Here is a 25,144-nt window from a genome sequence, read left to right as displayed (position 1 = left end):
TGGTTAGATTGCCATTGGAGTACGAGGATAAAGAGAAAATACAAGATGCACAAGAGTGGGTCGAAGGTCAAGTAAAGATCAAGAGAGATTTTCTGGTAGTTTTGATTTCAGGTTATTTCACGTCCACTTCCACTTCTATCTAATGACCTACAAAATAAATACAACTACACAATGAGGATTAATAAACCCATTGGTCCATTATATATCGACATGCCGCTCAAATTTTCTGTGCAGGATTGGGTACCCTGAACGGGAGAATTTTGCACTCCGGGCTGCTCAAAGGTTGCCCAAGGCACCCAACCCCGCACTCCCCCTCTCATTCCCTACTCGAATTTCAAGGATCCAAGTTCTCCGTTATATACAAAGTTGGCACAAAAATGCAGCATCATGTACTCTGGAAGATATGTTAACTGATATCAAGTTACAAAAAGAAAAGAAAAGAAAAAATACAATTGATAAATTATTTGCTTTCCTGAACTTTCTTTTTCCTTCAAAACTGAATATAAATGTTACAGTAGCTCTTTCCTGTCTCCTCACCATCTCATAAACAGACTTTTGGTTGGACACCACCGGAATTAGAAGAAAAGCAAACGTATTCTCGACCTCCAATTGCCATCTGAGTGGGTGTCGGGAATATCAAAACTTTGATAAAACGAGGGGACCTCGAACAAATTCTTTTGTATACAGAATAATGCAATGTAGATTGGTCAGCAGCCATTTCTTCGTCCAATTGCTAATGTGGAACAAACCAAATCACAGATCAGTAGTCAGCTATGTGTGAATCGATTTGCTGGCACTGTGCAAAGTGCCCCATGTCCTGGACTGTGCTCCAAAGGGTACATGGTGGTGCCCTTCACAAATTTTTGATGGTCAGCAGCAGCCTTTCTGAAGTTTGACAATGCGATAGGCTTTCTCTTAACCCTATCCTTAATAATTGAGCATGCGGCTAATGGGTCTCTAGACCCTGCTCCAACCCTCCTGCAGAAAATTATAAAAGAAAATGAGAAAAATATCATTCACCACACGTCCGATACAATAGTTTTTCAGCCATAGAAATCGGGCTTGTGAATATGCTTAATCAGCCCCATCTACTCCTCTCCTTCAAATTACTGGGACAAAAAAATAATGCACTAGAGAACTCAACAAACATTGTAGATGAAGTTATAAACTGGAGCATTAACAATATCATATTGGGTTGGGGTTATTAGATGTTGTCAGTCTTCTCTACTTGGTGAGACCATTTCAAACAGAACCCTCTCAATACACAAATATGCCTCAAGTACTTAGCCATGCTGTGTCTGCAAGGTTGTCTAACTGATAGTTGATATATTCCACTCATCATATAGCGTGCCATAGCTTGCAGGACCAAGTATTGCAGAGGTTTATAAAATTATGAGAGAAAATAGAAGTAGCACAATTAGTTCATGACCAAACATCAAGCCAATCAATTATGGCAGCCTAATTCTCAACAATTGTATTCTCAAATTTAGAAACAGACAATAGAAGTTCAGTTCACTTACGTCAATAATTTCTCTGAGGCAATTCTAGCAGCTCTAATTGTGCCAGGGCTTGGTACCCATTTTACAACACGATTTGGATCAGCTCGCATGGGCGAATGGATTTTGATAAGCTTAACAAGCAGAAGAAAAAAAAGACAAAGTCAATGATATAATATAAAAACCGATGAGATATTTCACTCATATAAGGAAGGAAGAATGGAGTGTTTATACAAGTTGCAACGAGGAAAATTTTATTTGCAAAATGATATAAAAACTTAGTCCTGGATATCAAGCTAACACCATGATTACAATTCAGGAATCAACATATAACTGTTTGCTCGGTTACAGCATTGTCCTAGGATAGTACCATCTGGGATCCAAAAATGGGGGCCATTGACCCTATACACCACATAAACAACATCAATGCTCCATGACCTCTTAATTAGAATTTGCAACGTCAAGCCTCCTACACACTTCCTGATGTGGCACTAAAAATCCCCATTAGATTTTGGATTGACCACTATTGGATTTTGGATCCAATGGTTATTTTAGTGTCACATCAGAAAGTGCATTTTGGACTGAGAGTAAAAGTGTGTATGGCATTTCTCATTAAGCATTGGTAGTCTTTCTTCTCTCAAAAAGAAGAAGAAGAAGAAAAAAGCTTATTCCGGTACCATCATGAGGTTAAGATCCAAAAACTATAGAAGTATCAGCAAATAGAGAAAAGAAAGCTGAAGGCTTACTCCCAAACACTCCATCATTTGATAGTAAGCTCTACCATGCAAAGGAGTATGACCTTGTCGAGCTTCAGAGAAATATCTAGTCCTGAGAATATTATAAGGTGATCAGGTAAACATTATCAAGTATATAAAATCGGAAATACTGACTGCTGGAAAGAAATTTTTATACCATTCTTTATAACCGGGATCCACAGTGAAACCATACATATCTACGGATTCACAAATAGAGAGAGCAAATTCAAGAGCCTTGAGCCCAGTTCCTTTTGCTGCTGAACCAAAGGATGCACCTAACATGAGATATACAGGATTGTTTATTGGAATTTCCTGCATAGCAAGCCGCAAAAAAAAGAAAATCCAAGCTTTTCAGTGAGATAATTATCCCCAAGAGCAAGGAAGTATTTTCCCACAGTCCTATTGAGAAAATGCCAGAGCAACCATCTATTCTAGGGGGAAGACAAATGAGCCAAGTTTCTACAAGTAGATGGAAGCAGAAATTTCGAAAATTGGTTTGCTTTCAGCAATTAAACTTCTCTCTCATCTTTTGTCTCTCTGGATCAAATTCAGCAATTAAAATCAGGGTCCTATAATATGGCAATACATATATGAACACAGATAATTACATTATATGGACACAGTTAAGGGAAATGAATGTACAAATAACTATTATTTTCCAGTTACAAGAACAATTAATTAATTACATTTGTAATTGATGATTTACAGTAACAAGAAAATGTTAAGAGGAAAAGTACAAACTTATGCAGCAAATTGAGAAGACCAACTTTGTTTTTTTGATAGGATGAGCAAGACTAAAAGGAAACAACATACGAACCCGTATCATTTTGTTCATAATGTCATGAATTGTTGTTTTAATGATCAAGGCCTCCTTCCTCGTTTCTGCAGAACCCAAATCTTTAGTGTGCTTCTAGTAATATGTGAAAGGCTTCACAAGTTACAACAAAGTATGGTGCTCATACCATCTAACTCCACAACTTTATCAAGAGCTTTGGCAGATCCCCTATTGAGGAGACGAAATGTACTCTTCTTGCCCACATAATCTGAATAGTTCTGTAATAAATCAAACAATAGGAAGGTAGAACATTTATCAAGTGAAGTAAGCACCAGAATTTCTTTTTTTTTTATGATGAGGAACCCCTCCAAGGCAGGTCCATTTCTAAGATTGATATAGTAGCAGCTTAACCTGAATTGGAGCACCATTTTCTCTAATAACAGCATCATAGCCATCTATCTCCTTCCCAAACCTAGTTTTCAAAAGATCTCCTGAGTTACCAATAACAGCACACTGGCCAAATTGCCGTGGAAAATATGGCGGCATATCAGGGAGTACCAGTGAAAGTTTCTCCATGCATAGAGTCTTATTCTCACAGCGGTTGCTGCAACAGAGAATGAAATACATCAGCTTGCATGTAGCTATGAAATTTCTCAGCAGCTTTAAGAACCCTATTTACATCAGACTAGAAACAGTATATCTAAACCAAGTCCCAGACTCTGGAGAACTTTCTATCAAGGTTTTGCTTGTGTTAATTATTTAACTTCCTCATGATTTATAGGTAAAGTACAAAGTAAGATGTCATTACACACACATAAAAGTTAAACATTCTCATACTATGCCACATCATAGTTTTACTAGAAATAGTAATCGATGACATATTTACACAGCTCATGGGAATAGGAAGGTTTTCATCATCATTCAAATAGCTCATGACTGGCTTAGATGAAAATATATCAACTGCATCTCACTATTACATACTTCATAATATGGGTAGATACTTTCTTTTCAATATTTTCTTCTCATTTTTTATTAGATACATAGAGTTAAGTAACTGTAGTACCAGTAACTTGTAAAATACTCACAGAAGTATTCCCTTATTGATCCTGCGCCATGCGTATTCCTCCCATCCATTTGGTAAAGCATTAATGAACTCCTTGGTGAGTATTGTGGTACTATTCCGCACCTGAACAATCAACTCACTAGTAAATCAAATGTAAAACAAAGAAAGAAATACTAAACAAACAAATTGAATTAAAAAAATCACAATGAACTTAACAATAATCGAGGCAAAGAGAAATTGGAACAACAGATTTATCATTTATTACACCAAGGTGTCAGTTAACTAAATGAAACAGCAATTAAAAAATATCTCACTAAGTCTATTATAAGCATATCTTGTCTCCTTCAAAATTAATGCATACAGTTGAATGGTAGGATCACATATTTTGGAAAGCAGAACCACACGCTCACCTGTTCCCATGTAGCCACAGCTTCACACAAATTAAAATCAAATGATAACCCTTCTAGTTCACCAGTTTTAGGATCTTTCTGTTCACATTCAAAATTTCCAAGAAACTAAGTCAGAGAAGATCAGTATAACGAAACACCAAATATCATGAACAGAAATATTAAAAAAAGTTTGTTGGAAATTACTTCATATCTCATATCATAATTTACACATTTGCAAGCATCGCCAGAACATAAAGGAGCTAATCTGATGAAAATCTAAGCGAAGAACCTACCCATTTGGGGACGGTGTCGCTAGGGAACTTTATCGTGACTTCACAATAATCTTTACCAACCGCAGCTTGTAAACCTAATCCATTTTCACTCTGAACCAAGAATCAAGTTTCAGAAATACACAAAAAATAATTCAAGCGCTACTTTCCTACACTCAAAATCACTCCAAGCACAACTTTTCATACACTTCAACAAAGAGTATAACCACCAAAAACTCGAATTTTAACCTCATTTGCAACTAAATTCAAATGAAACGATTTCATATCCAAGCCCTCAATAAAGCCGAAGACGATTTTAACAAAGCTTAAACGTATTAGTAAAACTATAATTAAAATAAAATTAATTTAAAAAAAAAAAAAAAAACGTATTAGTAAACTCATTTCATTTCCCGGTACTACAATAATAAAAATTTGAATCAATTAATACCTAAAGCAATGCCATAGATTCATCAATAATTATTATTAAAAAAAAAAAAACTCACCACACACTTCTGAAAATCGCTCTGCAAAGACTGCAAGGCTTCAAAATCTTCATCGGAAGGCTGATACTTGTCGTCTGTACATATCACATTCGTCAAATTTGCACAAATAATTAGCATACGAATACAATGTCTTACGTACAGAGAGTGGAGAAACCGGTGATGTAGACGGCGATCGCAGCGAAACCAGAAGTTAAAGACAACAACAAGATCAACCGCAAAAGCCTCATCTGATGCTAATTCACTTGCTAAGCTTCGAAAATGGAAGAACTTGAAGCTAGTCGATGAATTAGTAGAACTAGAAGCCCCGATTTCATATTTCTGGATCGGAGAGGAAAGAGGGTTAAAGAAATCAGAATGAGCGCTATTCATAAGCCAGACGATTATGGGCCCAAATTTGGTAAATTCTTGTTGGGCTGGGCCGTTGGCGATTCACACAGATTTCTCTCAACAAATACATAAGAGGAATAAAGCAAAGAATGTAGGTCGTTACTAAATAAAAGAGTGGCACCTGAAACGTAGAAAGACCAAAAACCCAGCCTCTTGCTGAACGAGATTCTCATTCTCTTTTCCGAGCCCGGTTATTGAACCTATGCTCTACTCAATCCCAAGTACCCATATACACTACCTTCCTTATCGACCCAGAATGTACTATCTTTAGCCGTGAATTCATTCATTACACGAACATTTCACATATGAAAGATAAACGAGATCCATTGCACACGTATATGCTATTTAAATCAATCCATGCCGTGAATTCATTCACTACACGAACATTTCACATATGAAAGATAAACGAGATCCATTGCACACGTATATGCTATTTTAAATCAATCCATGCTATCCGCTACACATGCATATTCTACCCACTATACAGGCCAGGGTTATTCAATTCCGACACCCACACATAAATGCTGTGACAGAACAATGGTTTACAATGGGGAAGGAATCAACCTCTACACCTTAAAAATCGAAGAAGCCCTAGGGATAAGCGCAGAAGACTTTACCCCTTGTATCACAATCGTCAAGGGTTATGACGGGTCAACCCAAGAATCACTTGGGAGGACCTAAGGGAATGCAATCGAGAGAGTGACAATTTTCCATGTAGTTCAATGCAAGACCACATTCTACCCACTTTTAGAACGCATGTGGATAAAGTCTCTTTGTTCGTGGTGTAACATTTCCTTCAATCTTACCAAGTTGGTTGGACTTTCAAGTAACCTTACTAATATCACTAATCATCTCCCTTAAATATTAAACTTAATTATATATTATGGGATCAGAAACATTTTAATTTTTTTTAAAAAAAATTGTTCTTTTAGTATCTTCATGTCCTTACCAATTACTTTATGAATACATGGCAAAAGAAGCCTGGGTATTAGTCAAAACGGTCCGGTTTTGGCTCTTATCTGTTATTAACCGATACCGGACCAATAGAAATTTTAACCGAAATTATTGGTTATAATGGTACATGGTTAAACGGTTCGGTTAAACGTGGACTTTATATTAATTTATTTTGTTGGGCCAAAAATGAGTTTTTTTTTTTACTTTTGAGAGCTCAAATACTTTTTGTTGAGCTAAAATAACTAATTAAAAATAAGGTGTTTTAGGGCCCAAATACTTTTTGTTGGGACCCAAATATTTGTTTTTTAAGCTAAAAATTGAAGTTTTTTTATATTGATCCACCACAACTTTTTTTAATATTATAAAATACATTTTTCCAAAGCAAAGGACTAATTAACATAATGAAGGCTAATTAGACTAACAAAACTAGTTAATGAAAAATGCTTTCACCAAAGGCAAAAAAATTTCATCCAATGCCATCACTAAAAAAAAAATCAAACCTACCCAAACCCAAATTAAGATAAGGTTACGTAGGTATATATATAATCTCAAAACTACGTCGTTTTGGTATCCCTACTTAACGGTTTATATCGGTTAAACGGTTAACCGATATGAAATTTCTAACCGGACCGATAAGCATACCGGTATAAAAAATTTAACCGATAAGGATATCGGTATATCAGTTACGGTTAATATTGGTTCGGTCAAAACGGGTACACGGCCGGTAATCGGTAACCAGTTAATCTGCCCACCCCTAGGCAAAACCATGGTTTGGAATCCGTTAATCGCATATACTAATGCCAAGGGCCGTCAACTAATCTTTTAGGCCAACAATTTTAGATAAGGTTAAAAATCATGAACAGGTAAGGTACGAGTGGTTCTCATAATATGGTCATAAACTCATAATTTTCTACAGTTGCTAATGGATCCATTTCTTGAGCAGCATCTGTTACTCGGAGTCAGAGTCAGGTAGTGGGATCTGGAATGCATCGTTTGGTGCCGCATCAGTCATGGAAGGAGGTTGATCCTTATTTGACACAGTTCTAGCCCTGTCTCTCTTTTTTGGCCTGCTTTCATCCTGGAAACATGTGAGATGCAGATAGTTACACAAAGTCATCTATACATCTAAAATGCAATAAAGCATATATAATGTTGCTGACTGAAATGGTCTGGATTTGCAAAGACCAAAGCAACATCTGTGACAACTCAAATGAAGAGCTAAATCTGTAAAGGAGCAGAAGTTAAATAACCCAGATGGATAAGTACAAGAAAACTGAAAAAGGGGAGTGACTCATACAACTTTATATGAATCAAGTCAAAGTTTCATCCATAGGGTAACATCTATTAAGATTGTATAATAGCATTCAAAAGCAAAGCATAGGTTAAAATGTACAAGTTACTCTCTCTACATTTGATTCTTCTCCCTCTTTATCTCCTAACTTTCCCGCGTATATTGTGCATAGTCATGCAAGTTATTCACATGATCAATAAATATAATAGCAGTTATACATGTTATTGACAAAGCTTCAATACCAGCTAGTCTTAAGCCATCACTTACCTTTCCTGGTTCACTTGGTTGATTTGACCGACTTGAATGAGTTTGTTGACTCCTCCGTAGCCAGATGGTACCAAAAGACAATAATGCTCCTAGAAGCAAGAATGGACCATTCCTTGGATCTCCTACACGATCATAGATTCCCCTTATGATGCTACGAATCCTTTGCTTCATCGTGTTTGCTGAAAGAATTTTTTGGGCGCCTGTAAACCAGATAGGTTCAGAATCCTCGGGAACAAGCTCAGGAGTTTTTGTTCTCTGCAGTGGGAAGAGACTGAAAGGCATGAAAAGCAAGTAGAAGGCACACAACTGCATACCGTCTTAAAATCAATCATTACGTAATACCAATGACAATTCAAAATGCAATTAGTCACTACCTCCAATCCCTATACGAGTCAAGCAAAAGGACATGCAAGGAAGATGGTTCCATCATTCTTGGGTGCTAATGGTTCCCCAAACCAACCTCAATACTTATTGAAAACAAATAATTTGCAAACATGCACTCAAAACCATATATACCTAAAGGCAAGATTCCCCAGGCTGACTAGCTTTGCCAAAGCCCCCAAAGTACAGATATAAGCATCAGGGAAAAGAACTTAAGTATATAGAAAGCACAGCTCCCCAAGATAAGCCCTATTTAAATAATCTCCTAATAGGAACAACAAAGTAACTTACAAATGATGGAAGATCCCTGAAGTCACCGTCTTTGATTATTCCTGAGATCCACTCAATAATCTGCAATACAATAAAACATAAAGAAGGCAGAAATTACAGACAATAGTTCTTCCGGCTGAGGTATGTCTCAAACAAGAAAGAAGAACTTACAAACATAGATCGACAGTTGAACTTGAAAACTAAATAAAGCAGTGCCATATGAATCACTAGTCTACCAGTTGAAAATTTCCCTCCAAGGCATTCATACCTGTAAAGTTTCACCTGAACCCTTGTATCTCGCCACAAGCTGTGATGCAGGATCCAGATCATCACCTTGTAATGTATCCCATATACTCTTTGGCTTTCTCTCAACTTTCATATCATCCTCGGTAGAATTTCTTTTGTAACGCACAATGAATAAACGGGGTGCATCAGTCAGATCTCTCTTCGGTCCACAAGTTTCATAAATAGTTTCAGAGCCAACATCAGAATGGAGGCAGAAGAAGCAAAAACTCTGGATAAAAATCAATTATGTGAGTGGTCAGGGCTTCATACACTGGCACAGGATTGGGATTTGTAAATCAAGTATCCGTTATAAGAAATTGTAAAATACACAAGTCCACAGCTCAAGAATGTGTCTACGAAATACGGGAAGAAAGAGCAAGAGGCACCTCTAGGTACTTCTTTAAGTAGCAAACATGTTCTCATTGATATGGAAGATTATTTATGCAAACTGTGACAAAAAAAAATCATTCTATAGTATGTACAGATGCTAGTTGTAGATCTTGTTAAGCATATGACTCCACTCTTGCTACGACAGCAAATAAATGGTTTTGGATTATCATAAATACATGCATAGATCATTAACAACCGCAAAAGTTCAGACATCTAACTGAAGGAAACAGTTAAAGATTGTAAGGTATCAGTAATTGAAGGGGAAAAAATCAAACAAAAGGTTTAATTTCTTTTTATAAGTAATTGAAATTAGTTAGAGTGAAAGGGCATTGCCCATGTACACATAAAATATACAAGAGAAACACCACCGTCCTCTAACAATCTTCAAAACATCAATCGTTTCTTTCTCTTCAAAACTCGTAAGACTTTAATTCTACGTAAAAATAACCCACATAACCTATCTCACGCAAAACATAAACCACTCACAAGACTTTTTCATCATTGAAAAAAAGAAACTCACCTTTTGGGCTTCCCCATCAAGCCAAGCAAAAGTCAACCGCTTGCTAGTTAGGGCTACTGCTGCTGGAGTGAAGGATTCATCTTCATCAGCTGCCTTCAACTCACTGTCATTTGACAATAATTCCTGAACCCTGCGCATGGTCTATGAACCAATGTAATTTACACCATTTCCTAAACTAGATAAACACATGGATCTTAAAACACACATTGATTTTAGACAATCTGGTTGAGTATACTGACAAACAGATACAGACCATATTACTTCCACCCCATCCCCCCCCCCCCCAACAACACACACACAAACTCTTCATTCTTTCCATCCTTTTAGCCTTATTTTGGGGAGCAATAAAAACTATCAAATACATTCCAAGACATAATGTTAAAAAAATGGAAGGGAATCTATGGAATAAAATTAGACAAATATACAATAAACCTATATGAAATCTATAGTTGTGGGTTGCCTAATTAAAAATCCAAAATAGTGTGACCTATCAATCTGATATAAGTGTGCACAAAACAAACCATGACAATTGTCATTCACAACTTAATAACCTCAAATACATAGATTATTCTGTTTCTTTTCAAATAAACCACAGAAATGCAAACAAGAAAAAAGGAAATGCTTTTCTTACAAAAGGAATTTTACAAAATTTCCACACAAAATGATGCGGAAGCTCCTTTATCAAGACACAAGAAACACATTGTGCGTCTGCACACCCCAACATCATCCTATATGAAAATTATCTACAAATTTTCTATGTGCAGCGCTCGTAAAAATAAATAAATAATCTTCCAGGATTAGTGCCACCTGTGGCTTCAAATGGTAAGAAAAAACTCATGACAATATTTCATTTATATGTGATATCAGAAACACCAAATATATGTGGTGTTGAAAAGAACCTTAAGAAAATGATACAAACATAAAGTCGATGAAATGATTTAGGAAATAGACCACCAACACAGAGCAGTACATAATTCATAAAAGACAAGCAGAGGAGAGAAGCTTACTTCACGCATTTTGTCAAGTTCAGGCCCAGACCTTCCTACTAAAATAGCACAGTACCAAGTCGTGGTATCCACCCCTGCACGAGAATAGCCTCGAGCATCACAACCCAGCTCCATTGACGTCACGCTCCTTAGTTGAGGAAGCTCTGAAAACACAACGCAAGCCAAATCAATTAAGTGCCTTTCTAATTTTATAAAAGGTTTGCTTTATAAAAATTTGGCATCATATTAGCAAAGAAAGCTATGTTATACTACTGAATTTCAAGTTTTGAATAATGAACAGCGAGTCGGCAAGCTATATAACATCATTAATTGAAATGGCAGTAACATAATTAATCTTTAAACAGGCATGAAATGGGAGGATAACCATTACTGGTACTACATAATATAAGCCACCAACAATTGAATCCTCAAGACCTACATTTCCAGTACTAGGAAACTCAAGCAGGGGTGGAGTAAAAATACTTGAGCAAAAACGAAAAACAAGACCGGCTCCCTTTTATAGCTTCTTCAATGTCTTATGATAAGTCAAACTTTCTTATGGATAACTAACAGCGATTCTTGTTTCCAAGTGGAGATTCCCCATTGTAGAATGTAGGATGTCTACTGGAAAGAAGAAGCAAGTAATATCCTTCAATAACTTTTACATTGTCAATCCTTTAGGCATTGCCTTTTCTCTTTTTTAATAGTAGAAATGGCATAAAGCAAAAACCAAGATCTATAATATGAAACAAAAACTCCTCAGTTGCTAACTACTAACATAGAAAGTACTGGAAAATCATATATTGGGTCAGAGGCGGAAGTAGGGTTGTCGTCTTAAAGTGGTAGAGAGTATTTACAATAGCAAATTTATAGCACCAGCATAAGAAATACAGTGATATAGAATCCATAAGAGACCGGCTTAACTCCTCAATAAATGATGGGAGGCATGCCCCCAAGTGATGCAGGAGCTTTTAACAGAACAAGAACATTTGGAACTGAGACAGTTCTAGATCACCTCTTAATGAAGAAGTTGTGGGGAAGTCCAAACTTCAAACTGAAAAATCCCTATCACCCTATTATGACCTTCAAGGCTTCAACACCCCCCACCCCCCTGCCATTTTTCTCTCTTCTTACTTTTGTGTCAGAAGAATGCAACAATTTGTGATTCCTTCATTTCATGAAACGCTCAGTTGATCAGAGCAATATAACTCAGTTTATAAGTTCCTTATCATTTTTAGCACAATATCGCATTCACAATCTGCAGCTGCTCCTGTAATCATCTCATAAAACAAATTTACTTCGAATGAAAATACAACGCACAAAAGGCACCTTTCTGTTTCATCCATCTTGCACTTGTATAGCAAGCACTTTCTGCTGCATTTTTTCCCTCATGCATAACATATCTAAGACAATGATAACCACCAGTTACGTATATTTAGGTCAGTCACAAATCCCCTTATTTCCTCTCCTACTTTACTAAAAGTTAATTCTAGTATTCTGACTCTCTTATGCTTATGATAGAAACTTTCGATTTTTAACCACCTCTCTATCTTACACCATCCATGAACAAGCACATAACGTTAAACCTTTTCCTATAGGGAAATAATCTTGAACCAATCATTTCCAGTGGCTTTATTCCAGTTTACGTATTGACAACTCCACAGAATCATAGTCAGTCAATAAGTACTTTACACAAGAGTAGGAGTGAAAGGTTTTATGACAATGTTTCAGATTCTGAAATGTTTCAAACAATTTGGCAATACATTTGTCTTGAAACAGCTAAGAGAACAACTTATGAACACTGTAGAAAGCAAATAAATACTTAGCAGTTAGCACTTAATGCTAAGCCATGGAAAAGAAAGCGCACAAAAAAATACTCAATGTGTGTGTGTCAGAGAGAGCAAGGAAAATGGAGCAATACAGTAAGACCAAAAGAAATTTTCATAGCCAACAAATGCAATAGTGGATGAGAGGGAGAATTATAAGTGAATGGATTCTCCAATTATGAAAAGATCTAGTGACAATATCCCGGACGAAGTTAACACAAAAATGGAAAAGTGAAAAATGCTCCTGCACGTGATTTGAAATTTTTAAGATAACATGGAAAAATTAATTTAGATACCAAAAATATAGTTAGGATAAAACTAATAAGTAAAACAACAGTGATACCTTGCTGCTTATTCTGTTCCATAATATTTGAAAACCACGAATGGTTGAGCGAACCTGCAACAAACTCATAGCTTAGCTTGTCATAGAAAGCACAGAAATTAAATCAGATTAGAGGCACTATGTCAAACAGAACAACATACCATAGTAAACAAGAGGTTTGACACCCGGATCTTTCAAAAATACTACAGCAGGTGCAGACTCCACCCCTAACCTGTAGCCAATCATAAGAAAAGTGTTAAGATCTCCAGCATTAAAGTTAAAAAGAAAAAAAAAAAAAAAAAAAAAAAAAAACCTTTAATTGTTTGGATTCTCGATCATGCAATTAATGGTGCATAAATTTGTCTATCTGATTTAACTAGTATTATAATTATAGACTCGATTGATACAAATATTGCTTCTACTTTGGTACAAATTATTCATAGTTCTGAAGTAGAACTCCAGAGCTTTGACAAAAACTAAAAACAGAATCATTGATAGAAGCATTGATTTATGATCCTAGTCGACACAAAAAGTATGCAAATCCACTTACCCATTCCACCAAAAGGAAGAGTCTTCCTCTTGCCATAGTACAAAAGCAAAAGAGGCATACAACCAGTAATCTTTAGCAGCTTGACGTACAAATGGAGCAGCACGCTCCCCTGTTTTTGAGAAGAAAATGACTTTCACCTATGAGCCAGGAGCATGAAACCAAGAAGTTATTATAACGAAAATTATTAAAAAAAAAAAAAGGAAGAAAAGCAATTGACAAACTAATACATCGGAATTGATTAAAAAATTAATTAAAATAGAATTTAATTCTACTTGTAAAAATGTTTCTCAATGTTATCTATGTTCATAGAAATTGAAAAAAATTAATTTCCATGACAGAGAAGTTCAAACAAATATTGTAACCTTAGAGTTCAACAATTTTACGTAGAGAAGTTTCAAATCATCTTCATTTATATTTAACTTCATCCAAGTCACAGTAGATGACTGTCCCTAACACAGTAAATTCCCAGCCTGTAGGGCCGGAAGTTGCATAATAGCATCAGTGAGAAGAGCATGTGGCATGTACTGAATGTTCAATAAAATAATTGTCTACATATATTTTGACAATGGGATTCAAGAAGATAATTAGAGAAAAAAAGATTGCTAAAATTAAACATCAATTTATACCTGTCCAAAACCATGGTTGACAGGTCACTCAATTTATATGATTCTGATTTCATAAAGTATAAGTTGGCTAGTGAATGCAGCACGCTAGATTTACCTTTAAGTTACTTTAATAGATATCAAATACTAGTTACCAAGGAAGGGAGATTGGCTGCCAAAGTCTGTGCAGTTGAGTTGTAACATAAGTATACTATACAGAATAGATATGCTTAACTTGGTCCAAGCTGTGAATTGAAATAAAACAAGTCACAATTATGCAGATCCCTCATATTTGAGAAGCTATCACAGTCGTAATGGGAATTGCAATACAATTTGAACTAATACTCAGTCTCAACTCAAAAGAAAGACAAAACATTGCAGACAATGTAAGCCTATAGCTACAGTTCTACAATTCCTGTACAACTGATGAAGAGGTCACTAATGTACCAGACAAGATAGGGTAAGTATGACCAGTAATTAAAGCGCAAGGGATAGGAAAAAAATGCATGATAAGAATAAGGAGACAAAAAAATTGTGGGGTGAGGGTGGGGAGTACCTTATGAGGACTACTTTTCGCCAGAAAATTTGGTACCTGAAATTGAAATCTAGTGACATATCATTTCTACAGGAATAGGCAGTGAAGGAAAAACAAGAGAACAAAGAGAAAATCATGAAGTGAACTAAAAACTATGTTCATTAGAGATGCAAATAAAAATAATGAGGTTAAAAAACAATTGTTTCATTCAGTATAAATGTCCTTATCTATGCAATGATTTTTTTTTTTTTTTTAAACATCAACTGAATCCCCAACCATTCCAAGAAAAATATAAAACTCATACTTGCCAAATGAAAACCAGCAGATCCTTAGATGTTGGATATCAAGTATAACACCAAAAGAACTTCAGGAACATCCTCATGCAATGCACTCAAGTACTCATGGAACAAAATAGAATTATGGGGAAACATGGGGCATATGAACTGCAAGAGGTTACATAAAGAGCAGAACTCTAAAGATAAAAAAAATTTCTTAATTGCAATACTAATTCCATGTGGTGCTTGTTTGATTCTATACTTAGCCCACTTGAAACACAATTATTAAGTTCCTTTAGGTCAATAAGACATTTATTTCAATTTATTAATGTTACGATGTTGATTATTCATACTAATTCTTCAGGCCAATTAGGGTCAGTAAGACATTAATTTCTCCAGGTCAGTAAAGCGTTGATTTCAATTTAGTCATCAATAAACAAACATTAATTGTCCTTTTCATTACTTTTCTGTTCTTAGCAGTTGCTTGTAATACAAATTCACACAAATTCCCAAGCTAATATCATGCCATAGAAATACATATCTATCAAACAAAATGGTATAATGAAGAAATAAGGCCATTAAAAATAACATATTCACATCAAAGAGATCTTATGAATTTACCAGTGTGTCCCTTGTGTAGTAAAGAATTCGAGGTAAACTGAGTACTGTTGTTGCAAACCAATCTGTAACTGCATCTACTGAAAGCCCCCCTTCAAACCTAAGAAAAAAGATAACTATCAATATCAATCTTCCTGAATATCCAATAGAAACATGACCTTTTGGGGTAGGCTGCAAAAACTCTCACCTTATAAGACAATCGACAGTTTTACAACCAGGGGGGAAAGCAACAAGACAAGGAAGGCCTGTGTAAAGTACAATACATTAACAATGAGAAAAATGGAAAGCACTTGGTTGTAATTAAAGCCCTTCAATAGATGCAAAATAGAATTGTAATAATTTATCATCTATTATTAATGGACAATATTATCCTATTTAGTGAATAGGATCCCTTACGGTTGTCCATTCTGAATACTTAGTATAAGAAAAACAAAATGATCAACTTACTAAATATGCTTTCTAGATCTTAGAGAATAGTATCAACATGCAAAACGAGTACATCAAGAAATCCTTTAATCTTTTCTCTATCGGAAAAAATAAAAAATTTCCTATGGCAGCTTCCTAATGTGTCCAATGATAAACTGCAGGAACAAATGGAAAGTATTAGATTCTTCCAAAGAAGGGCCCCATGAAAAAGTGTAGACACTTTAATCGTATAAGAGAGGAATTGAAGCATATAACTTTCATGAGATATGGGTGTGTCTGTGTGCACTTCCAACGATGAGAGAGGAATTGAAGCAATTGATTTGATCCAGATTATCAGGGAAATAATCACTTCAGTGCGTATACAGGGAGGGGGAGTGCTGTGGTCTGGAAAATGGTGCCTACTTGCTTCTTTTGGTGTCTATGGAGGGAGAGAAATAATAGGTGCTTTGAGGACTTGGAGGGATCCTTGGAAGCCATTTTATACTCTTGTTTTCATACTTTGTACCTTTGGACTGTTGTGCATGTCTTTCCAATGTTGATTAGCTACGATGATTTTCTTGTTCGTTTTTCCCTTTCTAGTTAAGTGATCCCGCTTTTAATAAGACAATTCATATTCACAAATTCCAAGTGTATAGTTGAATGGGAACTCAAGCCTTGCCCATTATTGGCCTTATATGCAATATCCACTGAGATCTGAGAGAGAGATAGAGAAAGATTTGAGTCAATGTAGCACTCACCATTCCTAAAGAAAGGTTGGCCTGTTGGTTTTTTCTCAGCAAGGTATGCCGTAAGTTGAAGGTCACCAAATTCCACCGCACCAGTATTTGCTATTCCATCCAACAAAGCAACTGAACATAGGGAGAGCACAAACAAAATAATCATGAAGCAGAAACCAATACGTAAAATTGCATCCAATTCATAGTGACACTCAAGATGCGGGTTCTTATTCTTTGAACTTAACAAATTCTAGGACATTAAATTTTAAAGAAAAGAACATAGTTGATATACTAAATAATTATTTAGTCAGAACAGATTTAATGACAAAATCAAGCAATAAATGAAGAGATCAATCCATCTTAGTTTATTTTATCTTAATATTTGTCAAACTTGTTTTGACTTTTTCAGATATTTGTTTCTTGTATCCAAGTCCTTCTCCCACTGCTGAAAGGATGGAGGGAGAGAGAGAGAGAGAGAACAAAAAGAAAAAAGAAAAAAAAACGCCATGCAGATCAGATCACATTAATTTGGGATCAAAGTTACTGTACTTCAAAACTTTTTTTTTTTATGAATAATAATTTATTAGAAGGAGAAAATTCCACGTACACAAAAACTATAAAAGAGAAACAACCACCCTAATGGGCGAAAATCTAAAAAGTCAACAAGATTAGAGGATGAGAAATTAAGAACAAAAGATACAACCCAATCTAAGAGGGCACTCAAGAAAGAGGATTTTAGCTAAAGCACATTAGGCTCGTGGTCCTCGAAAAGGTGTCGATTTCTTTCTTTTCAAATGCTCCACATTAGTAAAGTAGGGATGACTTTCCATATGAACTCTTTGGATTGTCCCCGCCCTTGTGTCTTCCAACATTGAAGAAGCTCAACAACATTGCTAGGCATGACCCACGAGACTCTGAATAAGGTGAGAACCAAATGCCATACCTCGCAAGTAAACTCATAATGGACGAGAAGGCGGTTTATGGTCTCCTCGCTCTTCTTGCAAAGACAACACCAATTAACCAAGGTAAGACCCTGCCTCCTGAGGTTACCGATCGTAAGTATTTTACCCAAAGCTGCCGTCCAAGTGAAGAACGCAATACAAGGTGGAGCTTTCACCTTCCAAATGCTCTTCCAAGGTAAAAGGGAAGACTCACCAAACCGTAATATATCGCAATAGCTCTTCACTTCAAATCTATAATTACAAGTTGGGGACCACAACATTTTATTTGCCTCTCTAGAAAAGGTTTTCAATGAGTACAAAATATCAAGGAATGGAACAAGGGACTCGAGCACCCAATCCTGGGCTACCCAAAAAAATTTCGACACAAGTGCCGGAATAGCCCATGTAATCCAATACTAAGGCCTCTTTGTCCTAAGCTATAAAATAGAGTTCTAGAAATAGGGACTTGAAAGTCGCTTCTCTGCACCACACCATTATCTCTCTTATCCTAAACCATTTTGTCCCTGTGGTGTAGTGTGGACTTCAAAACCATTATCTCTCCTATACGATTTATGCCAGGAAAGAAGGGCACTTCTCAACTTTCCAATTATCCAAATGCAACCTAAAGCAATCTCAATATTCCTGATATAAATGGGAACAAAAATTAATGATGGAGATAATATCATACAAAATCATGGATAGATTACACGACCAATGCAGTCAGAGCCCTGGGATGCTCCAACTGCTTGGGACTTTACGGTTTCATTTTCTATTACTCCTCTAATGGGGGGCTCTATTCAACCTTTCTTTCTCATGGTATAGAAATTTCTCTAATCCATCTAGATGTGGTATGCCAAGATTTCTTGAGCTGCTCTCACTGCTTAGGAACTTACGGTGTCATTTTCGATTTCACTCCTTGACGGGGGCTCCATTCATCCTTCTCGCAAAGCACCAGTACACATGCTAAAAGAATTACACCAATCCACTTGGATATGGTATGCTAAAAGTCATTACTAGCAAAAGGAAATGATTCTTAATTTTGTGACGACTTATCCTTTTAATCCAGCACATATAATGCCCTTCTGGGGATAAAGAAAATGCTTCTTAAGTAAATTAATTAGTAGGTATAAGATAACCGACAACAAGTCGACACAAGCAAACAATTAATCCAGTCATTTCCAAAGCACACTTTCTATGTTAAGACTAAGGTTTTTAGAGATTAAGTTTTAATGGATGAGTTGTGATAACAATAATACGATGGCTTAAGCTTAAATTGTTATGAGATGTTTGGTTTACTTTCATTTTTCAGTTTTTGGAATTCTTATATCCTTATGTTTTTAATTGATTGATTCGTAATATCATCTTCCTACAGGACTAGGGTGTTACAATGGCCAAGACAAAGTAATAGTGAAGAGTTGTCCAAAAAAAAACAAATAGTGAAGAGGGAATTCTGCAGCTGACACCAAGTTGGTAAAGTGTATACATCACTGATTGGAGTACATAGAACAACAGAAAACCATATCTCATTCTTTTTTTCAATAAAACCTACTAATATGTAGATATGGTAATTTACATCAAGCACTCCCAAATGAAGAACATACCAATTCTTTTCCACACATCCGAAAATTGAGCACATCGTTTGCTCCCAAATGAAAACAACTGATCCAATTCCACCGAACATTCACTAAGAGTCAGTATCTAACAAAACTTCTTATCAAAAGGCAAAATATATTGTAACAAAAATATTAAGTCTTAAAATCAAGACTCTAATCCTTCAAGAGATAGAATGTATTCACATTCTGCTGACACATTGAAAAGAAAGGAGGTTTAAATAATCCAACAATTAAAATAGAGAACAAGGATACTCTTTGGTGCTTTTCATAAGTTACTATTGATAAGAAGATAAATACACACATCACCAATACTTGTGACACCTGAGCATATTATAGCTAGTGATTGTACCTGAATTAGCCTAGGCTCAGGATTCTGCAAAATAGACTGAAAATCATTGGAGGTGATGACATTTAGAGTAAAATCTTCAGGATCTGATAAAGAGACATGGATACAAAATGCATTAGCCTACAAAACGCATGATTCTATCAACCAAATTTCACACAATATCTTTCCTTGTAAAGATGATTTTAAAATAAATACAAATATCTTATAATGAACATCTTACTAACCTGAAGCAGTATCATCTAACAGAGGAAGTTCTACTTTTGAAAAACTTTCACCAGCATATTGCGCTTTAACCTTTTCAATAAGTTCCTACAGCCAAGAAAACAACCCTTTTAATTAAAAAATGTAAGGCCTGGCATAAAGGATTTAAAACAGAAGGGCAGGATACAAATTACAACTCGCACACCAAAAAAAAAAACCATATAAATAGGCCAAAGTGCCTTATCACTCACAAGATGCTCCTCAATGCCAAATATGTCGTAGTTCCTTTTCCATAGAGGATTTTTTAGCAATTCATAAGCATATCGAATCTGCAAGTTATGCATGTATTAAGAAATAGTATCAATGAAAGACATCTTAAGAGGCCCCCAATACTGATGTTAGAAAACTCACAAAGTAATAGAGATAACACAGTAAGAAACATATGAGAGTAATCAAAAGATCAAAGAAACCAAAATGCATATATTTCCAATTCTAGGAGTTGTTTCTGACATCCATTAAACATCAAACATGGACTTCATATTTCATAACAAAAAAAAATCTGTAGCACATGGGATCATAAATAATTGCATAAAAGAACACAAAACAAAGGCACAGGATCATTCCCCAATCAAAGATATACCAAGGACAAAACACCTCAATTTGGGGAGGAGATATAGAAACTTTCTTTCACCAACTCAATAACAACTTAGTAAGGCAACCTAACTATCCATGCCCAAGTACTTCATTTGAATTACTCCGTGATCTTTAGATCTACCTATTTTCTTGAGATGACACTAGATCACGAAAAGAATTCATTTTAACTCTCTAGAGTGTACATAATACCATAAGAGATACCACATGCATTCTTAGCTTGCTAATGAAAGATTTTGGAGTTCCTTTCTTCCTAGATTGCATAAACTGTTACAGCAAGCATTAATTTTCAAATCATACTTAAAAGAACCTTCCCTTTGAATCTCTCCTAAAGGTTCCTCCCAATTCCTATGAACCTAAGGTTGGTTGCACTTATCACATAGAACGTGTGATATACACTCTCAAAAAGGGCAGGGGAAAACCCAGTGGTCAAGGTATTCAACATTTTTCCCGCATAGGACATAGCAAATCTCTGCAAGGATGCCATATGTATGCAATGAATCTTCATAGACCTTTCAGATTACCAAAGAGTTGAGAAATAGTATTTGCTTTGTTCTACTAAACTCAGTTTCTATATGAAGATACCAATTTTCCTGTCTGACACAAAGAGCTCTATTACCAAAAAATAGTAAAATACGGCTAACCTTATAGTTTCATAAAATATACTCTTTCGAGAAAAGCACAATATGTTTCAATTTTAATGCAAGTTGGGATCATCTTCATGAAGAGTCATAAATTTCATATCTGTCTTTTTAATAGATGGTTGACACTTTACACTAGCGAACACATTGTAAAGTTAGAAATTTGAAATCAAATCCATCTTAGTCCAAATTAAAGTAAAAATAAAATATTTTTGTTATGAATAAAAGCTTTAAAAAAGTTCAAAGAAAGGAAAGTACGCGTTGGCATGTCTAGCTCAAAGAATGTTTGCCTGGGATGCAGACGCAGCAGACCAATAGATAAAATTATTTAAAAGAATTCCTTCTCCTAAACTTGTGTACAAGGCTCGAACATGATAAAAAGACAAGTAAAATCAATATTTTATAAAAGAACAAAGTTATACTTTTCTTTTCTTATTGGCCTAATGCCCTGCTCAACATTGTCATAAAACTTTTGACAAAATGATGATGATGAAGTTGGAGACAATAACAATGATGTACTACAGTGCTCATTTTCTCACATACATATTTATTCAAAGATACAATAGTTTTCAAGAAGTTGCTATCAGATTTAATACATAGCATTATATCATCAATCTGCCCACATAATTAGCCTTGGAACAAAAATGAAGAACTTACATACCTTTATGAAATCAGAAGTACTAGGAACTTCATTGCCTGAATTCCTGAAATGACACATTCTCTAGTCTTAATATCAGCACTAAATGTCATGCTAAAAAAAACACAAAAGAAAATACACTCACTACAAACAACCTTTTTTATAAAACATATCTACATCAACTCTACAGGTTTATTATAGACATCAGCCTACCAGCATCTCATCATTTTTATTTCTTTCTTTCTTCCTTTTTTTTTTTGGGGGGGGGGGGGGGGGGGGGGGGAAGAGAGAGAGAGAGAGAGAGTTGGGTATCAAAGACATGCCACAACTACATCATATTATAGCCCTGGCAAACTTCTATACATCAAAAGGAAATAGTTAACTTAACCTCCAAGCTTCAAATATTGGTTGTGTTTACATATATAAAAGCATAGGAGGTCACCAAAGGGAAGCAAATCCAGAAGTAAAAAGAATTAAAAGTCAACAAAGGTGAGCAATGTCAGCTCCTCAAGTTGAAACTTACTCACAGAATTAATAAGCTTGAAGCATACATGTTATAATTCTCTGTTCTCAACAGAAACATTCTGATTGTAGCTTTCATGCACAAAGTGGGACTTACTAGAACATTTGGTGCCCACGGAGCTAGTGTATGAATTTTTGGGTATTCAAGTTTTAAAAACAACACTCATCAAATTTTTAAAGCCAAATGCTGTTCATTTTTATTTTAATTGCCTAATTACACAGTTTTCCTACGGAGATTGGATGCTAGGAACAGTTTTCTTATCATCGTTAAGTGGCTCCAAGCAGGGATGAGGAGGACACTGCCTTCTCAGATTAATGCTAGGGATAGGGAAGATCTTAGTATTAGTTGGAGTCCAACATATGTGAAAGCATGCTTGGACAAGCCAACAAGATCCTAAAAGAGTGTTGCACACACATACATGTTTCTGTGTGTGTGTGTGTCCATGCATATAGTTCAGCTCAAGTTACACATGGTGTAACTCTTTGCTCCGTTGAACTAGTAACATTCAATTAGATTAAAAGTAATGCTATGTAGTAGACTATTATACAACTGCTATACAACTTAATAATGTAGTAGAGAAAATTGGTCATTGTATCAACACTTGTAAAAAAAAAATTAAAAAAAAAAGTCAATGACTGATTTTCACCGTCACGTCATCCCAATTGTATGGAAGTCGTATAGTAATTTACTAAATAGCATTACTCTTAGATTAATATTTTTCCAAGCATCCTATCGGATACACGTCCACTGCATGCTTCTCGTGCATACTAAATTTCTTGCCAATCCAATGTCATTAGCATCCAATCCTAAACTCATATTATTTAGAAAATTTTTAAAATATTATAAAAATCAAAATTGTATAGATGTGGTAGTTCTTAATCTTCCATTATTTTGATATTTGACAAGGTGATGGAATGGAAAATCGTACACCAACGTAACATTATGGATTGAACTCAAGTTACACCTGGTGTAACTATTCTACGATTTTATACCATCCAATACATTTCAATTAGATTAATATGCATTCAAGTTCACGTCCAGCCAAAATTTATTTTGTACGGTAGATTTTTAGAATTCAAAAAAAGAAAAACATAATTTGAACATCCACATAAAGTAATGATGGATTGAATAACCAAAATTACCACTTGGATGAAAGCTTCTCATAGGCCGCCTCCACTTCTTCGACAGAGCTGGACCTCTTGATTCCCATAACTACAGTTCACGAGACCAAAGAAATACATAAACAAACAAAAATAAGCAAAATGCAAAAAAATAAAAACAAACTTGGCCATTGTATTAGTGAAGTGAGTGACTGACCGTCGTAATGAGAGGTAGGGAAGGACTTGGGAATTACAAAGAGCTGGAAGCAGATAGCGGCAGCGAAGAGAATGAGAGGCACCGAGTAGGCTTTGATCGTGGACGCCATTGACGGCCTGGCCGATGGTTCTGACGAAACCCTAGCCATGAAACTGAGAAAGTGAATCTCGGAGAGAGACGACGACGACGACAATTGAGTTTCGGTCTCTGTGAATGTGATGGCAAGCTCTGGATTAGAATCAGTCAATCAGAGGAGATGAGAGTTTAGAGTTTGTTTGGGGTCGAGGAGCTTAAAAATTAATTTTAGTTATTTAAAAAGTACGGTAAAAAAAAAAAACGATTTTCTGGCACGTGGAATGTGGTTATTGGTTTTGGGGAAAGAAAGTCAAAGAATTCATTTGAGCTCTGAAAAAGATTCGGGCGCATGTGATAACGACTTCCATGGTAGAACGAATGCTCAATTGTTTATTTGATTCGTCTGAGTTTCCTATGTCAGAATGCCATGTCATCTTCCTCTCAGCACAGAGGAAAATGAAGAGTCCTGCTATGCTGCTGACAAAAGGTACCCTAAGTGGGACATATATTAAAAAATAATAATAATAAAAAATTTTGTTCTTTTTTTGTTTTTAAGTTAAATTTTTATGAATTAATATTTAATTTTAATGCCTCAAAATTTTTTTTTGAATATAAAACTAAAATCTAAGGGTGAAAAAGTTAATCCTCTAAGGATTGTATCATCCAAAATGAATTCTATCATCCTAAATTTGGTGCTAATGCTTTAAATTTGGTGCTAATACCTCAAATTTAGTGCTAATACCTCACATTTGGATTTTCCTTTAATATCTCTCTTCTTCAATTAAAGAAAAAATAAAATAATTGGCCACGTCAGACTTTAGCAGATGCTCGGATGACCTTAAGATGCGGAAAATCTCTACTCAAAAATGAATATGAATAATACAATATAATACCGAAATTTGAAGATCTTTAATACTTTAAATAGGGTGAAACTAAACAGCACGTGCTTCAGCTAAAAAAAAAAAATTAATATTTTTAATTATAAAAAATAAATAAAAATTTAGCTGCCATGCCACGTGTGTCACAACCCCTTTAAATATCATTGTTAAAATTTTGTTTTATATTTTCAAAAACAAAAAAATATTAATAAACAATTTAAAGCACAATAAACAGTTTTCACATTCATTTATATTAGAACACTTTTTTTTAACCCAAAAATAAAAATAAAAAAATTATGAATACACATTAACAAACATACCAGATTAGAAGAATTTTTTTTCTTCCAAAAAGCTGTTGGTTCAAGATATCTCTATTGAGAGCTCCTACTATTAGGTCCGAGTATAAACCAACCCTTTTACAGCATCTAATCATCATTTGACACATCATTAATTTAAGAAAAATACAAAAA

General features: G+C 35.3%; 2 protein-coding genes across 2 annotated transcripts; both read right to left on the bottom strand.

Annotated features, from left to right (window-relative positions):
* Positions 1-435: 435 nt before the first annotated feature.
* LOC132175994 (Glycosyltransferase family 29 (sialyltransferase) family protein) lies at positions 436-5,603 on the bottom strand. Its single transcript, XM_059588093.2, has 12 exons — positions 5,390-5,603; positions 5,251-5,324; positions 4,772-4,861; positions 4,500-4,577; positions 4,112-4,212; positions 3,438-3,630; positions 3,214-3,304; positions 3,069-3,133; positions 2,409-2,563; positions 2,243-2,324; positions 1,521-1,630; positions 436-978 (listed from the first exon to the last, which is right to left on the bottom strand). The coding sequence occupies exons 1-12, from the start codon at positions 5,475-5,477 to the stop codon at positions 768-770; spliced, it is 1,338 nt and encodes a 445-aa protein (XP_059444076.2). The 5' UTR covers positions 5,478-5,603; the 3' UTR covers positions 436-767.
* Positions 5,604-7,383: 1,780 nt separating this feature from the next.
* LOC132175996 (DNAJ heat shock N-terminal domain-containing protein) lies at positions 7,384-23,989 on the bottom strand. Its single transcript, XM_059588097.2, has 20 exons — positions 23,722-23,989; positions 23,547-23,616; positions 21,906-21,948; positions 20,204-20,281; positions 19,976-20,060; positions 19,755-19,837; positions 19,394-19,451; positions 16,873-16,983; positions 15,897-15,954; positions 15,713-15,809; positions 14,838-14,873; positions 13,680-13,816; positions 13,291-13,361; positions 13,151-13,204; positions 11,003-11,145; positions 9,996-10,136; positions 9,069-9,314; positions 8,822-8,881; positions 8,150-8,404; positions 7,384-7,669 (listed from the first exon to the last, which is right to left on the bottom strand). Exons 1-20 carry the CDS (start codon positions 23,867-23,869, stop codon positions 7,541-7,543), a joined length of 2,103 nt encoding a protein of 700 aa, XP_059444080.2. The 5' UTR covers positions 23,870-23,989; the 3' UTR covers positions 7,384-7,540.
* Between the last annotated feature and the right edge of the window lie 1,155 nt (positions 23,990-25,144).

The sequence above is a fragment of the Corylus avellana genome, chromosome 3, assembly GCF_965113065.1.
Source record: "Corylus avellana chromosome 3, dhCorAvel1.hap1.2, whole genome shotgun sequence".
Classification (NCBI taxonomy): domain Eukaryota; kingdom Viridiplantae; phylum Streptophyta; class Magnoliopsida; order Fagales; family Betulaceae; genus Corylus; species Corylus avellana.
Note: the sequence above shows the minus strand (reverse complement) of the source record. Positions and strands in the feature narration are given on the sequence as shown.